At 45.7% G+C, this 16,930-nt stretch overlaps 1 protein-coding gene across 1 annotated transcript in view; it reads right to left on the reverse strand.

Moving 5' to 3' along the window:
• KATNIP (katanin interacting protein) overlaps positions 1–16,930 on the reverse strand; it is a 169,054-nt gene that overhangs the window by 73,135 nt on the left and 78,989 nt on the right. Inside the window, exons 8-9 of the mRNA XM_069486777.1 lie at positions 6,962–7,217; positions 2,056–2,187 (exon numbers count right to left, since the gene is read on the reverse strand). Of these exons, the coding sequence (XP_069342878.1) occupies positions 2,056–2,187; positions 6,962–7,217 (388 nt within the window). The remainder of the gene's footprint in view (positions 1–2,055; positions 2,188–6,961; positions 7,218–16,930) is intronic.

Below are 16,930 nucleotides of genomic sequence, written 5' to 3' on the forward strand. Positions count from 1 at the left end.
CCTATCTGTATATGAACGCATGCTTCTTTGCCTTGGTGGCCAGGAACCTCACAATCACAACTGTGACTACATTAGGCATTCATTTGTTCACCTCCTGGTTTCATCTTCTCCTCCTACACTTGTTTTCTCTTCACCCCTCATTTCCTCACATTTTTTTACAGTCTTGCACTATACACTATATGTCATTTGTTAGACCACATCAGAACTCTTTGGAGAAAGGCAGATTATAGATTAATTTATTAAGCCCTATTTCTCAAAATACTGTCCATGAAGGTATGTGTTCTGGGTTAAATTGTGTCCCGAGGGGGTGCTGGGCATCACATGGCAAGGGGGCTGTGCTAGCTCAGGTGTCTCTTCCTCTTGTTACAAAGTCACTGGTCCCACTCCTATGATAACCCATTAATCCACGAATGAATTAACCCATGCACAAGGGCAGAGCCTGCATGACCCAATCACCTCTTAAAGGTCCCACCTCTCAATCCTGCCACAGTAGGGATTAAATTTCAACATGAGTTTTGGAGGGGACAAATATTTAAATGATAGCACCTAGCCACATGACAAGCCAGGGTCCTCGATCACTGCAGGCTCCCCAGTACCCAGGTTCTCACCCTCGGTTGTTTAGGATAAAAAGTCACAATGAGTCTTTTACCTATAACTGACTCCTCAACAAGCCCAACTACTGTCCAAATCCAACCACTGGTAACACTCAGAGATTGAGCCACCATCCTCTCCACCCTGAATGACCTGGCCTCTTCCCTGGTCACCTCGCATTCCCCGCCCCCCGCCCCCGGCTCCATGCGGCAGCCAGACGGATCTTTTTGAAATGTCAACCAAGTCATGGCAGCCCCTGCTACAAACCCTCAGCTGCCACATTCCAGCTGTGTGAATCGCCTGCTCTAAGCCTCAGAGAACCTATCTCCAAGGTTATGAGGATTATGTGAGAAGATAGAAGTAAACGCTTATAATGGTGGCTGGCTCATAGTAAGTGCTCAATAAATATAATCTCTCATTAAAAGAGAGAGTCTTTCACCATAAACTCTTTTGCACCTTCAGAATCTTATCCTATTTGCATGTATTATTATCCATATAAAGTACTAAAATTAATTTAAAAATAAAACAAAAGAAATTTTCAAGTATAAGCATTGCCTTGGTTGTAGAATCAGAAAGCAGCTGTGATGGTTAATTTTATGTATCCACTTGACTGGGCCACAGGGAGCCCAGATATTTGGTCAAGCATCATTCCGAGTGTTTCTAAAAGGGCATTTCTGGATGAGATTAACATATTAATCAGTTGAGTACAGCAGATTGCCCTCTACAATGTGAGTGGGCCTCACCCAATCAGTCGAAGACCAGCTCTCTAGGGGCTGGGCATGGTAGCTCACACCTGCAATCCTAGCACCCTGGGAGGTGGAGGCAGGAAGATCGCTTGAGCTCAGGAGTTCGAGACCAGCCTGAGCAACAGCAAGACCCCGTCTCTACTAAAAATAGAAAAATTAGCCAGGCACAGTGGTGTGCACCTGTAGTCCCAGCTACTTGGGAGGCTGAGGCAGGAGGATCGCTTGAGCCCAGGAGTGTGAGGTTGCAGTGAACCACGATGACGTCACTACACTCTAGCCTGGGCAATAAAGCAAGACTCTATCTCAAAAAAAAAAAAAAAAGGAAGAACGAAACAAAAACCAGACAGACTGTCCCCCAAGTAAGAGAGACTTCTCCAGCAGACTGCCTTTGAACTTCATCTGCACATGGGCTCTTCCTGCCTGACAGCCTTTGCACTGGAATATCAGCTCCGCCTGGGTCTCCAGCTGCTGACACACCCTGGAGATCAGACCTGCCAGCCTCCGTAATTGCACGAGCCAATTCCTTCCAATAATCTCTTTCTCTTTATGTATACATTTCCTCTTGGTTCTGTTTCTCTGGAGAACCCTAATACATTTGCTAAAGGTCAGCTCAGCCCTTAGCGGGGAAGGGTAATGGAGCAAAGCCTCCCATCACAGCACCCCCTGAGAATGGCCCAGCCCTGTTCCCTTGCTGCTCAAGGGCCCCCCGAATTCTTACTGGAGCAGGTCCTCTTCTGGTCTGGAAACACAGCCGGGGGCTGGGGATTCAGGTTGGTCTCGGGTTTGCTGGGAATGAAGACCTCAGCGTTGTCCTTCCGCTTTGCCGACAAATTCCTTTCTCTTTTATTACCTGTAGGAAATCAATTGTTTATCTGTCGGACACCGAGCGCAAGCAGCGTTGGGCATTCTGTTCAGGCATTTGTTTATTATCCCTTCACTTATTCATTCAAGAAATATTTATGCAACTACTCTACGTCCCTGCTAGTTTGGGATTAGAGATGTCAACGATGCCGACAGCAAAACAAGTTTGCTGAGACACTGTGTGCCCAGCGCCACATTTTGGTAAATAAATGAAATATTCCGGGACACCCACAGGTTTTCAAGTTTTAACATTTCTGAATGGCACCAAGTGTCACAATCAATGGGGTGTTGGGGTTAACTGGTGGCAGGCCACATCAGGTAGCGGTGCAACCAAGGCCACCCTGGAGTCTAGCGAGTGCAGTAAAACACATTCACTGCCCTCAAGATGCTCCCAGCCAAGCTGTGATTCTAGATGCTAGGTGGGTAAATGTTTTTTAAGCAGTTATATATCTTAATGTGTAAGGAAAAAATATGTAGCCGGCATGTCAAACCCTTGGTTTCAAAAATATTATTGCTTAGAACAAACCTACAGTTATGAAAGAAAGAAAAAGGGAGAAAAGGAGGGAGGGAGGGAGGGAGGGAAGGAAGGAAGTAAGTTAGGAAGGTAAGTGACTGGTTTACTTAAGTTGAAAAATAGTACGGAGGGTTTGTGATTATGGCAAAAAACTGTGAAGAAGGTTTACAAATGGGTCAAGCTTGGGGACAGTGGCTCCAGGGCTTGGAGCCAGCAGAGGTCCCCGAGCACCACCAGAAGGACTCACTGCAGCCCTTTGAGCTTATGGCTCCCTGCACCTGGAAGGCTGTGCCCACGGCTGGGTCCTGCTGTCATTCCTGTCCCAGCTTCAACACCTCCTCCCCTGAGAAGGCTTCCCTGACCACTCTAGATAAAGTGTTCCCCCCGCCCCACAGCCCCAGCATCCTGTTTTAGCATCTTCACAGCCTTTAAGACTGTCGGGTACCAGTCTTTCCTCTTCCCTGAATTCCTAAACTCACCCATGAACTGGCTGTCCCTTTGCCAGTTAGTGGGAAAATAGTTTCTTCCTCTGTCCGTGCCGGACACTCGCCCTGTACTCACAGTGAGGATGGAGCGGAGGGGATCAGAGAGTGCGGGGGGCACGAAGCCATGGAGGCTGGACCCAGCCCCTCCCCACTTCCTTTCTCCTTCTGGGGGAGGGTACAGTGCCTTCAGGGCACACAGCCCCCTCCCACCAGCCAACACCTGGGGCGGGGCTGGCTGCTTCTGAGGGGCAGCGCTGAATGCCACCATCCAGCCCTTATCCGCTGTGAAGGAGCATTGGCTCGCTCTCTCTCAGAGTCTCATCTCTCACGTTTCACAACTTTGGAGGGGACGTGAGGGGATGACTCATTGGCTCAAAGCCCAACTACTGCTTCATAACGTTCTTTGGTTTATTTGTTTAGCCTACTGGTTAAGAGCTCAGGCTCTGGTCTCAAAGACAGCTGGAGTTTTGACCCCAGGTCTGCCCCTTCCTAACTGTGTGACCTTGGGCAAGTTTCTTGACCTTTCTGTGACTCAGTTTCCCCATCTGTAAAACCAGGACAATGGCAGTATTTTCCTTGGGGTTGTGGTGAGGATTTAATGAGGGACTCTAGGGAAGTTCCTTGGAATAGTGCTTGGCACACGTTAACAAAAACTCAATAAATGTTGGCAATTGTTAACATACAGTCCTAATGACATTTTGGTCGATGATGGACTGCATATATGACAGTGGTCCCATAGATCATAGTATCACATTTTTACTGTACTTTTCCTGTGTTCAGATATGCTCAGATGCACAAATACTTACCGCCGTGTTACAAGTGTTTATACTATTCAGCACAGTGACAGGCTGTACAGGTTTGTGGCCTTGGAGCAGCAGGCTGTCCCATGTAGGTTTGTGTAAGCGCACTCTATGGTATTCATACAATGACGAAATTGCCTGATAACATATTTCTTGTATCGTATCCCCATTGTTAGGTGACGCTTGACCGCATATGTGTTTATGTGCTTCTTGTCTGTGTTCCTGCTAGAATGTGGTGCCACAGGAGACTGGGCCAGTCGTGTCCCAGTACAGAGCCTGGGGCATGACAGGTGACCAGGGAGTGAATGAATGGACAGCCCAGAACCACGCATTTCTTTTTAGGTCACCGCTGGCTGTTCTTGAGTACAGGCTCAGGACTAATTTGGAACTCCAGTCCCACGAGACCTTACAACAGGGCCCCTGGCCTCTGCCTGCTCTTCTGAGTGGGAGCTTGTCTCCTGCACGGCTAAAGAAGCCTCAGGTGACAGAACAGTTATGAGAAAAAAAAAAAAAGTCAACAAAATAGCCCATATTTTCTACAGGACATGCATCAATACAACTAAAGTTACCTTCATTTGCCTTGAATTTTTCCTATCCTATGTTAACCCAGCAACCTATATAAATTATACATTTTATGAGCAAGAGAGTGTATCATTGAATGTGTACACTCATGAGTAAACAGAGCTGGAACTTTGTAAAAAAAAAAAAAAAAAGCCTCAGATGAGAGGTGACAGCAGACAGCCCCTGCCCGCAGCAGACGTCACTGCAGATAATAGTGACTGGGGGGCTGCTGAGCAATCTAATTGTAAAAAACGTAAAATGTCAAGAAATTCAAGTTCTCTCTTTGCTTTCTACCCCAGTATCACTCTCAAACTGTGCCTGGTGTCAATTGTTCTGCGCCCTGGTCCTTCACACTGGGAATGACTCTCATGTCCCCCGCCCCCACTTTTTTCAGGGCCAGAGCTCAGTCAACCTCTTTAGAGCCCTGTCCTTCCCTCGCCATCTTCCCCTGCAGCCCTGCAGTCCCAGCTGGTGTCACCCGGGAGCGTTATTAACATTGGCCCTGACCATCTGATGCTCTAGCAGGTGGCATAACACCTTCCTTTGCCTGACAAAAATTTCCTGAGTGGCTGGAAAGTGCAAGGTGTGTGTATTCTGCCTGCTGGGGAAGCAACGGAGGGGAAGAGCTGGCTGCGCCCTGGCAGAGCGTCGCAGGCTGGTGAACGGGGAGGGTGTGGGGACAGAAAGACAATTCTCTGGTCAGTGAGAGCAGTGCCGTGATGATGCAACAGGAGGACAGAGGAGGCCTGACCCCCACGGCCATGGTGGGAGTGAAAAGAAGGCGTTGCAGAAGAAGCAACCTCACAGTGGAGTCTCGAGGGAAAAGCAGGGAGCCAGGTTGCAGGGTTCAGAGGGGAGAGGAAAGGGAATGTGGTCATCCCAGCAGAGGAGACCCCAAGCAAGGGTTTGAAGGTGAGAGAGAACATGGTGACAGCATGTTTGACGGACAGATGTCTTCTCTGGAGACATCAACCACTGGTGTGGGTTTTCCAGGGCTGCCAGTTATGGGATGAATTGTGTCCCTCTCACCCAGACCCATATGTTGAAGTCTCAACCACCCGTTGCCCCTGAATATGACTGTATTTGGGAAAAGGGTCTTTAAAGAGGTAATTGAGGTAAAATGAGTTCTTATGGGGGCCCCTAATCCACTGTAACTGGTGCCCTTCTAAGAAAAGGAGATCAGGACACAGACGCACACACAGAGGGGTGACGATGTGAAGATACAGGGAGAAGACCACATCTACAAGCCAAGGAGAGAGACCTCAGAAGAAACGGACTCCTGACCTTGAACTTCTAGCCTCCAAAGTGACAGGACAATAAATGTCTGTTGTTTAAACCACCCAGTGTGTGGTACTTTGTCACGGCAGCCCTGGCAAACTAAATCACTACCTGATTTCACGGATTTCCTCATTTCTCTTTGCTCAGGTTCACTCTGGGACAGCAGTGTGGCCTTGGCTGGCACACCCGGCTGTGAGGATGCACTTGGGCTGGACAGAGAGGTGCCAGCAGAGGCTGAGCCAGCCTGAGTCCTGCGTAGGGGAAAAGGACTGTTGCACGCAGGCCTCTCCCTTCCTCCCGAGCCCTCCTCTCTCCTCCTTGTCTCTCACCACTTGTTCTGCTCACCCTACTTTCCAGAATCTTCTCTGAAAACCTCCTCCAGCAGACAGTTGCTGTTTCTGCCTCCCCAAGGTCCTTCCTCCTCCTTCAGACTCACCTCAATTTTCCTGTGGAAACCACCTTTCCTGCACTATTGGTCCACGTGATTGGGTGGTCATAAACACACCCCTCAGTCCTGTTGGCTGGACCTGGCCAATCAGAGCCACAGTGATTAGATCACAGATAGCATGTGACCCAGTGTGAGGTTGAGAGCCAGGTCTGGCACTTTTGCTGGAGTTTTTAGGAAAGAAAAATTCACTTTCTGATGGGGTTGCAAAGCCAATGTCTCATAGGAAGGCAATTCTAATTCTGTATGTTGGAGAGACTACCTAAGAATGGAAAGCAGAGATGAGAGGGAGGAAAGAAAGGAGAAGGAGGAAGGGGGAAGGGGGAAGGAGAAAGGAGGAAGGGGGTCCTGCTACGGCTCTGGACTTTTCAGTTATTCAAGCCAATAAATAGTCTCTTTTGCTTAAGCTACTCCGTATTAGCATGTAGATGCTGCTAAACATCTTAACAATGCACAGGACAGCCCCCACAACTATCTGCTCAGACATTTGCCATCTGGAATTTCAGGGTTGTTTGGAAGCCTCTGCCTCTTGCAATCAACAGAGACCAGACGGATAGACTTCCCTGGCCTGTGCAATGGTCTACCCAAAGCCAAATTCAAAGTACCACTGGAAGTTCAAGTTCTACTATTAGATCCAGAGACATCAAAGGCAAAGAAATGCCACCTAAGACAAAGCTTACTTTTAGAAGCTGGGTTAAATTCCAGGACCACGAGGGTGTCTGGCCCCTGGGGAGAGTGTCCTCCTGTCTCCTGGTCCTTTGGCACTGAGTTCCCACTGGGAGGAGGAGGCTCCTCTCTGGGATGGTCCACCAGCACCTGGTCCTCAGACTCGGGCTCAGAGAGTACGTCTTCCTCAATAGAGTCATACTCTTCACTGGAATAATCCTTTTGCTTTCTTTGTAGATGTACGCTCAGTTCTAGGCTTTTTCTCAGCTCCTGCCAAAAGCCAAGAAGAGAGATGAAAAATAAATATGATACTTTTGAGAGAAATTTATTTGAAAACAGATCATTTGAACCAAAGAACTAGTCTCACCAAACTAACATTTAACAATATCATCTTGACCCATGTGCTGTCAGGGAAAAATGAGCAACTCTCTGGACAGAGCAGTATTTATAGTATTAATTGTGGTGTTTGTCCCTGCCTGAGACGCCACTGAGAGACAGAGAGAGAGAGAGAGAGAGAAGGAGAATGAATGACGGGGAAGGGTAAGAGAGACACAGACGATAGGACACTGGGGCTTGTTAAAACAGATCGTGGAGTCCCACCCACTGATTTGGGGGGCCTGGGATGGGGCTCAAGGATTTAACATTTCTAATAAGGTGATCCTGAAGCTGCTGGTCCAGGGTCCACACTTTGAATATGAAATCCCAAAAGCCTCCAAATGACCCTTCAGTTCCAGATGGTAAAATGGCCGATGGACAGTTGTTGGGGGCTGTCCTGCAGACTGTGGGATGTTCAGCAGCATCTACGTGGCATATTTGGCACTTAACCACAACTGCTTGATGATATTTTCATATATATCTTTTGTCTCCATGAGATTGTAGATTCCTTAAGGTTAAGCATTAAGATCTATACTTAGAGTGACCAGAAAATAGATCATCCAAACCAAGATACTTCTCAAAGGGAAAAAAGGCACTACTATAGTTACAGTGGGACAAAAAGTATAAACGGGACTGACTGGGCAAACCAGTATGTCTGGTCAGCCTAGCTACACTACCCCTGTAGCCCTCGTGGTGTCTAACATAGTTCTGAGAAAATGAGAAGCAATCAATAAAGGTTTGGTGATTGACCAATAAACCTAATAGTTATTGCAGTAGGCTGAATAATGGCTCCCCAAAGATGTCCATATCCTAATCCTCAGAACCTGTGGACCAGTGAGGGCCCAGGAGGAAGTAAGTAGCACTCAACAGAGACCTGACTGATACGCTTCCCCAGCCCCTGAAACGGTCTGCCCAAAGTCGAATTTAAAGTACCACTGGAAGTTTAAGCTCTACTGTTAGATCCAGTTGTATAGAAAACTTTCATCATCTCAGAGTAATCATCCTTTACAGACTTATGTCTATAGAAATGTAGACGTTAAAGGCCCTGCTGGTGAGCTCAGGAAATGAGGCAGATGTGGCCGAAGACTGCAGGAGCAGGGATCCTGCTATGTAGAAGCAGAATCTTCCCTGAATTGTGTCCTACAGTTACATGGTAAGCAGAACTTAGAAACCATGAACTTGGATATTTAGCTCAGGAGATTGCCAAACAAAGTGTTGAAGGTTCTGTCTGGTTTTTTCTTGCTGCTTAGATTAAAATGTGAGAGGAAAGAGACAGACTGAGGGAAGAACTGTTAAGGAAAAAGGAACTAGGACTTGACGATTTGGAAAAATGTTCAGCCTATCCAGATTGCAAAAGATGCTAAAATTAGGAGATTCGCTGTCAGGAAAGGGCGCTGTGGAGAGAAAATGAAGGGAATGGCTGGGCAATCTTTTGCCAGTACCAGGAGGATCCAAAGTTCAGAGTATTCAATCGTACAGAGGGCTCTTTGAAGAGATTAGACATGTGTCTCATAGATGCCCTTAGACATCTCAGCAGAGGCCAGGAATGGAGATGGGATTTTCCAGGAAAGACTTGCAGAGGGGCCTTTTGTCTAATGGGGTGAATCCTAGAGACATACACAGGAATCCCATAAGATTTTTGAGAATGTCATACCAGCAGAAACACTGCCAGCTTGGACTGAATGGGAGAAACAACAAAATGAAAGAAGGCTGTCAGACTCCCAAAAATTCTACAGGCAGGAAATAGGCTGATAAAACTACTCATCTGCGGATACACGCTACTCTTCCTGAAAAAGGAAGAATGACTCCAAAGATGAAGCTGTGGGCCAAGAGAGTAGAGCCCCGAACTGTAGAGAATTGTTCACAGGCCTTGAAAGCTCATGGAGTTTTGAAGACACTTGACTTTGGTGAGTCTCTTTTTTCTTTCATTTCCCCCCTTTCAGATGAAAATGTCTGTAACTTTTATCCTATGGCCTGATCCACCACTGAACTGGGGATCGGATAACTTTTTTCTTTTTTAGTTTTACAAGTCCACAGATGGAGAGCAACGTTGCCCCAGGATAGATCATACCCAGAGTCTCACACATAACTAATTTACACGATTTCAATGCTGAGAATTGGGTTTTTGAGCTGATGAGGCTTAGATGATATTCTGGACTTGAGCTGACACTATAATGGGTTGAGACTTTTGGGGACCTTGGGATGGGATGAATATATGGGATGGACATGAATCACTGGGGACCAGAGGGTAGACTGTCGTAGGCTGAGTAAATGGCCCACAAAGATGTCGGTGTCATAATCCCTGGAACCTGTGAATATGTTACCTTACATGGCAAAGGGACTTTGAAGATGTCCCTTAAGGATCTTGAGATGGGGAGATTATCCCAGATTGTCCACGTGAGCCCAGTGTAATCATAAGTGTCCTATAAGAGGCAGACGGGAAGATCAGAGTCAGAAAGAGAATATATAAAGGTGGAAGCAGAGGCCAGTGAGGAAGGAAGATGCTACAGTGCTGGCTTTAAAAAAGGAGGAAGGGGTCACACGTCACCAGTGATGCTGCTAAATATCCTGGAATGCATGGGGCAGCCCCTACAACAGAGAGTTATCTAGCCAAAATGGAATAGTGCTGAGGTTGAAAAACCCTGAACTAAAGCAAGTGTGTATCCACCATTGGCATTTAAAAAGATAACACGAGGTCTTCTATTATAATCGAGTGCATTGGGGTGGTCCATGCAACCTTCATGGAAACCAGGCTGAGGTCACGGTTCATGTCTTCAATGTCTGACTGCGGTGAGCAGTTGGAGGGTCAACAGATTTACTGCCCTTCCCCAGGGAAACATGAGTTCCTGGGTGACCTGCTGTTTAATGGCAATTTCAGTGATTGTAAAACTAGTAATTCTTTACAGTAGAATGATGCTCTGTGCTCTATAAAACATTTTCAACTCTTTCTCTCATTTGATCCTCAGAAACAACTCTGCAAGATAGGTAGCATAAAACCCTGTGATACCATTAATTCAGTTAAAAACAGGACAGCCCATTGGCCCTATTCTTGGGCCAACCGCATTTGAGAACGGGGCCAACTTGGGTTCTTCTGTTCTGCAGGGGGGCAAATCCCCTTCTCTGAATTCCCGGTGTCCTTGCCCAGTCACTGTGGGTTACGCTCCCAGCTGGGAGACTGCTGTCACTGTCGGGAATCCCAGCCAGTCCCAGGGCCCAGAGTCGTTCCCACTGATGTCTAAGGCAGAGTGCAGACAACGACCGCAGCCAGTTCCAGGAAGGATTTGGGTGGGGCATTGGGACTCTTGACCCCATGGTCAGCTGAGCAGGCTCCCTCTGGCCCCATATTTTAAGTGACTGAATTTTTGAGATTCCCCAGGTTTGAGAAACTGAGGCATAGAGCCTTTAAGCTGGTCCAACTTCTCACCGTGATTAAGTGTCAGAACCGTGACTTCTCCCTCAGCCACTGTTACTTGCTCCTAGATTATCCACGCATACAACAGACTCTTTTGCATTTTGTCATGGACCACTAATGGGGAGGACAATATGGCCGTTACCCTCGTTCATGTATTCACGCATGCGCTTGAGCTCAGGGCTGAAGTAACCCTGGGGAGCAAGACCTCTGCCCTTATAGAAGCCTGAGGGTGGGGCAGGGGGAGACAGGCAGGTGATCCATAATGCAAGACAAACAGGGGCATTTCAGATGTGGCCAGGACTGCAAAGGAAAGACCCCGTCTGGACAGAATGACAAGGCTGAGGGAGCCCGGATAAAAGATGGTCAGGGAAGGCTGAGCAATGAGGGGTCACCCGTTGAATATCTGGGGCACAAGAATGTCAGGCATAGGAACAGCAGAGGCAAAGGCCCTGGGGTAGGGATGGCTGGAGGGCCTGCGCTCCACAGAGGGAGAGCAGGGCCAGAGGGGAGGGGTCCTGTGGCCCGTGTAGGCCTCAGGGAAGACTCTGGATTTTGTTTCATGCACATGAGAGGCCACTGAAGGGTGCTAAGCAGAGATACAACATCATATGATTTCTGTTTTTAAAAGACTGCTATAGCTCTTGGATACCAAGTGGATTTGGGAGGTGGGTGGGGCACGGGGTGGAAATAGGGTGACCAGCTGCAATTGCAGATGAAAGAAGAAAGTGGCAGTAGAGGAAGGGACAGGGAGGTGGCCTTGAGATGTATTTTGGAGGCAGAGATGACAGAAACGGCTGACTAGAAATAAACGACATGCCTACCCTCTGATCCACTCTTTTAGAAATTTATCCTTCAGTCTTAAGTATACAAAGATCGCTGAGGCATCCTATGTAACAGAGAATGATCCAGATGTTCATCACTAAGAGATGGAGTAAATAACTAATAGAGCAGGTGTCCATGCAGCCCCAGGCGGCCCGTACAGAGAATGAGGTAGGTCTTGTACTTCCTTGGAAACTCATATCAAGATATACATTTAAGTACAAAGAAAATACACATATAGTATTGAACCTAATTTTTAAAATAATTATTATTTTCTCTTTGGTTTCTTTTAGTTTCTATTTCTGTTTAAGAAAAGAAAGAAGAAAAAAAAGAAAAAGAAAAAGAAAAAAAGAGATTATAAAGAAAAGAAAAAGGCAAGGTGCGGTGGCTCACGCCTGTAATCCTAACACTCTGGGAGGCTGAGGTGGGTGGATCGTTTGAGCTCAGGAGTTCGAGACCGGCCTGAGCAAGAGACCCCGTCTCTACTAAAAATAGAAAGAAATTAGCTGGACAACTAAAAATATAGAGAAAAAATTAGCCGGGCATGGTGGTGCATGCCTGTAGTCCCAGTTACTTCGGAGGCTGAGGCAGGAGGATCGCTTGAGCCCAGGAGTTTGAGGTTGCTGTGAGCTAGGCTGACGCCACGGCACTCTAGCCTGGGCGACAGAGTGAGACGCTGTCTCAGGGGAAAAAAAAAAAAAGAAAAGAAGAGAAAAAGAAAATTTTAAAAATAAAATAATTATTTTCTATGCATGTATATATGCATATATACATACAGAAAGCCTTGAAAAAATAGACACAGAACTATAGCAGTGTTCTCTTTGTAACATTATGGGGACTTTCCTTCTCTGCTCTGTCTTATTTATTTATTTATTTGCATGTATCCAGTTTTGTAACGAGAGAAAAATTATATATTTACATTTATGTGTAATTCCTGTCCCTCATTCCTGCAAATAAATAAATCTTCCACAGGAGCGGCAGGAAACGGTGGAGTGGAAGACCTGGACAGCCAGTTGTCTGAAAAATCAGTCATCTCTACCCCTGGAAAACATCTGGTTCCCAAAAGAGTGACTCAGAAAATGGCGAGCAGCTCTCGATGCTGGGAGACAACGCAGTAGCGTCTGTCTAGCTCGAGAACAGCGTATCCAGTCAAGAGGTCCAGATGGGAAAGTAACACACCGCCAATCTCAAACAGCAAGAAACCCTGGGAATACAGCATTCATGAGCCCTTCTCATAAAAAACCTCCCAGTAACAAAATCTAGACAATGAAGGAAAGCAAAATAAAGATACAGGCATGAAGATCCCATGATCAGAGGTCAAATAGCACTGAAGCCATGTCAAGATTGAATAAATATTAGGTATTTATGCACGGTAGAGTGCTGGGCTGGCATGCAATGTTATAAACCTAAGCCCCTAGCTTAGCTAACAAAAGTCAGGAGGTGCAGGCAGTGTGCACGCATGCCTGGTCTCACCTTCCACAGCAGAGGGTCAACTCGAATCCATCTCAAATGGAAACATAGATTTTAAAAATGGCAACCCTAACCTCTTAATATTATTTCATAATGTGTTAAACTCATGGATATTTTAAGAAATAATGTTTCTTATGATGAAATTGAATGTCAATAATTTCTCCTATTTCAATTTGCTTTCTTTTTCTTCTGTTAAATTTTAATGCTGATTTAAATGCCATAATTGTATTTATAAAATACATATCAAAAAGCAGTCTAGATTCTGTATGGCTGATGCCTTCGTCACAAAGGAAAAGAATATATTTGCTCACACTGGGTGAGCAAAGTTCAAGAACGTAGGCCCTTAAAATGCTCACGTGCTCTAAACCATCTGTTCCAGGGGCAAAGGGGAGATGAACTAAGTAGCAACGCTCCCTGGAGAAAGCCGTTCAAAACCTTTCCATCTGGAAAGATGAGGACCTTGGGTTGGTCGCTTTGAAAGCCAATCTGCTGATACTTCAAAGAGGTACCATGCTGTGGGATCTACCCAGTGCTTTGAAGTCATCGTCCAGAAATTTCTCTGTAAAAACTTCCTTTATAGCTTTGCTTTAAAACCTTGTTATATTCAATTTCAGTGTTCAGTGTTTAAAATGTCAAGTTCAAGCCCTTCCAACAGAAAGCCCTCTGCATGGAGGCCAGGCTGCCAACGCTGCAGGTGGACAGCAGATGACAGAGACGACACACAAATGGGTCTCCTCGCTGGAGAGCCGGGGAGGAGGTGGAGGGATGGACACTGACATAGTTAAAACCTGAAAGGCAGCTGCTAGAAGAACCACTGACTAAAATGCAGCAGGGGTTTGATGGTCAGAGGGTTAGTACCTTTCAAGCCTGACCTTCCTCGTTCTATTGGGCTAGGAAAAGATCAAAACCAGGCAACTCTCAAACATGAAGCTTTTGCAATAATAGTAACGGTAACTATAACATTAATAAACAATAACTGCTCCCAATTGCTAAGATTTTGCTATATATCCAGCACTGAGCTCATCTCTCTAACATACCTTATCTCTTTTCAACCTCCCAGCACCTCAGTGTGGTGTGTCTACTTGGTCTCTTCATCTTATAGGCTTAGAATCCTTAAGTACAAGCCCAAGGTCAAATGGCTAATAATGGCAGAGCCAGAGTGTGGATGAATGACCACCTGACTCCGAAGTCCAGGCTCTTGAGTACGTGACCATGTTTATTCCCTGCATGGTACCAACTTAGAAGCAAGCGGTCTCTAGAGTAGGATGAAAGTCAGGTGCTCGGCGATCGTCCATTGACTTGCACAGAATTGATGAAACCTGCTCGTGAGAGCTTTACACAAAGCTGCCTTGAGGCCACTAAACGTGTTAAAGCATGTATTACGCCTTAGTGGATGAAGCATTAAACCTCCAACTATACGTAGAAAGGGGAACGAGCTGGAGAGAAGTTCTGGGCCCGGCTCCTGGCTGCCCTGTGTCCCCAGGTGAGTTGCTAAGTCTCAAGCCCCCACCCCCACTATGGGAAGATGTGCCCTATTTTACAAGGCTGCCAAAGGGACAAAACCAGGTAACAGCTAGGAATCAGTGTTTCGTGATTGCTTTAATAGAGTTCTAGTTTTTAAAGAAAATTTAAAATTGTGATGATTGCATATTCTTCTCTATTTCTCAGACACTATTGAATTCGCCTACAAAAAGCTTGGATGTTTAGACCACGAAGCCACAATGGATGCTTTAAGACAGTCTTCAAGAGGAAGGAGCGGTCTCTGGGGTAGAGGTGACTGACGTGCAGCCAGAAAGGCCCAACCTGTCCCCAGCAACCCCCAATAATGCCTCTCACTCGGTCGGCAGTTTTATAAAACTGGGATTTGAACGCCTTTGGTCTGGCATGCACCGTTAGTTGCAGTAATTCCCACTAACTTCCCTTGCCCCATATGGGGCATTTTACACGTTCATATTAACCTGCCTGGTCCACAAAGGATTTTTATCCTGTACTGAAGGGTTAGTTGACTAATTTTTTCTTTTCGTTTATTCATCAAATATTTTTTGTTGACTCTATCTGTCCCCTTTAAGCTGATCTGACTGCTAAGTGCAAGGGACAGAGTGATGAACAAGACTGAGTTCTGATGGGATTCATAATCTGGCAACAAAGACAGCCATTCCATCAGAAGTTACAAGCGTAATGAGTGTCAAAAACCCAAACCTAAAGCTCGCCCGTCCATGCCTCCAGCCCAGTGTCTCCTATATCACCAACTGCCCATAATAAAGTGGCTTGTGCCCTAACTTTAGGGTCCATTCTAAGTATTTTTAAAATCACATTCCCCTACATCAATTCTGATGGAACTACAACTAGGAAAATGTGAGTTATACAATGTGCTTCAAATACCTGGCAATGTTTTTAGTTTTCTGATACCTTCTTACTGCCCCCATTCAACTTTCAATTTTCTTTCATGAATTTTCATTCAAAGCTAAATGTATTTACGAAGTACCCTGGAGTTCAGTTTCTAAAGACTGGAGTGATACAAGAGGAAGAACACGACTGAGAAAGCAGATAGCTTGGGAGGCTGCCCGATCCCTTCCTGGCTGTGAGGCCCCTGGTCAAACCCCTCCTCACCTGACCCTGCCCTGAGCAGGGGTGTGGCTAAATGAGCAACAGACAGGAAATTGGACAGGGATGGCAGAATAGAGACCAAGCATCAAGGAATGCCACTGGCTGACTAGAAATTGACCTAGGAGACCGACAGCAAGGATCACATCTGTGAAGAGCTAAAAGGAAGGAAACTATAGACTGAAACATACATGATACATGGGCAGTAAAATTTCCCTAGAAGGAGTTGGGGAGGCGGGGGTGTGTGTGTAGCTCACTCTAGAGTCAAGATGAGTGAGAGGAAGACCTGAGGCATTCACTGGGGGCTGCTTCTAGAGCTTCAGCCCCTCCCCATCTGTATTAAGTAAGGGGCAGCAGAGAGGCTCACCTGAAGGTTGAAGCTGGGGGTGTGGGCACTGGGGCAGGAAGGCAGAGCAATGCCCCATAAGGTCACTGTCCCCAAGATAGGCTGGGAGCTCCCTTACCTGGAAGAGAAGCTAAGATCCACAGCTTCCAGGAGCATGTTTGTGGCCCAACCCCACAATCACCAGGGTCAGGCGACATCAACAGGCAGAAGCAGTGGGAGTCTCCAATACAAGAATGACCAAACATTTGGGGGAAATCAACACACTGAAAGATAGGCACCAAATTTAATTAATGAAAGAGCTCATACTCAATAAAAGGAAGCTATTAGAATAAATAGAGGAAGACTTTATAATCAGAAAATGAACATCCCTGGAGAGATGTAAGAGGATAATGTCACCCATGAAAAGGAAACAACTAGAGATCTTAAAAGGTTTAATTTTATCATTGACATTTTTTAAAAGTTAAACTAAATAGCCGAGAGAGCTAAAGAGTTACTTCTTAAGTGTGCTAGAAAACCAGGCAAGTGATTTTACAAAAACGTAGTACAAAAAGACAAAAAGAAAAGTATGAAAGGAAAATTAAGAGGCTTGAAGGATAAATCTGGACCTACATTTGTCCAACAGAAGCTCCAGAGGATAGAACAGAAACAATGAAAGAATAAAAATAATAGTAATAATAATATATGAGAAGTTTCCAGTGCTAAAGAAAGACATAAGCCTTCAAACTGAAAAGGCCCACTTAGTGCTTTAAATAGGACAAAGATATTGACACTGATATATTCATATAGATGAAAGGTATACTCTCTCAAAAAGCATCTTAACTCTATTTGCAAAAAATGACTGATATTTGAAATGTATAAAGTAAAAATAGAAATATAAGGGAAAATTGAGAAGTTCACAGAAATCAACCAGATCAAATAGATAAAAAATTAAATAGATATCTATTGCAGTGGTAATTG

This window comes from Eulemur rufifrons, chromosome 14 (assembly GCF_041146395.1).
Source record: "Eulemur rufifrons isolate Redbay chromosome 14, OSU_ERuf_1, whole genome shotgun sequence".
Taxonomy (NCBI): Eukaryota; Metazoa; Chordata; class Mammalia; order Primates; family Lemuridae; genus Eulemur; species Eulemur rufifrons.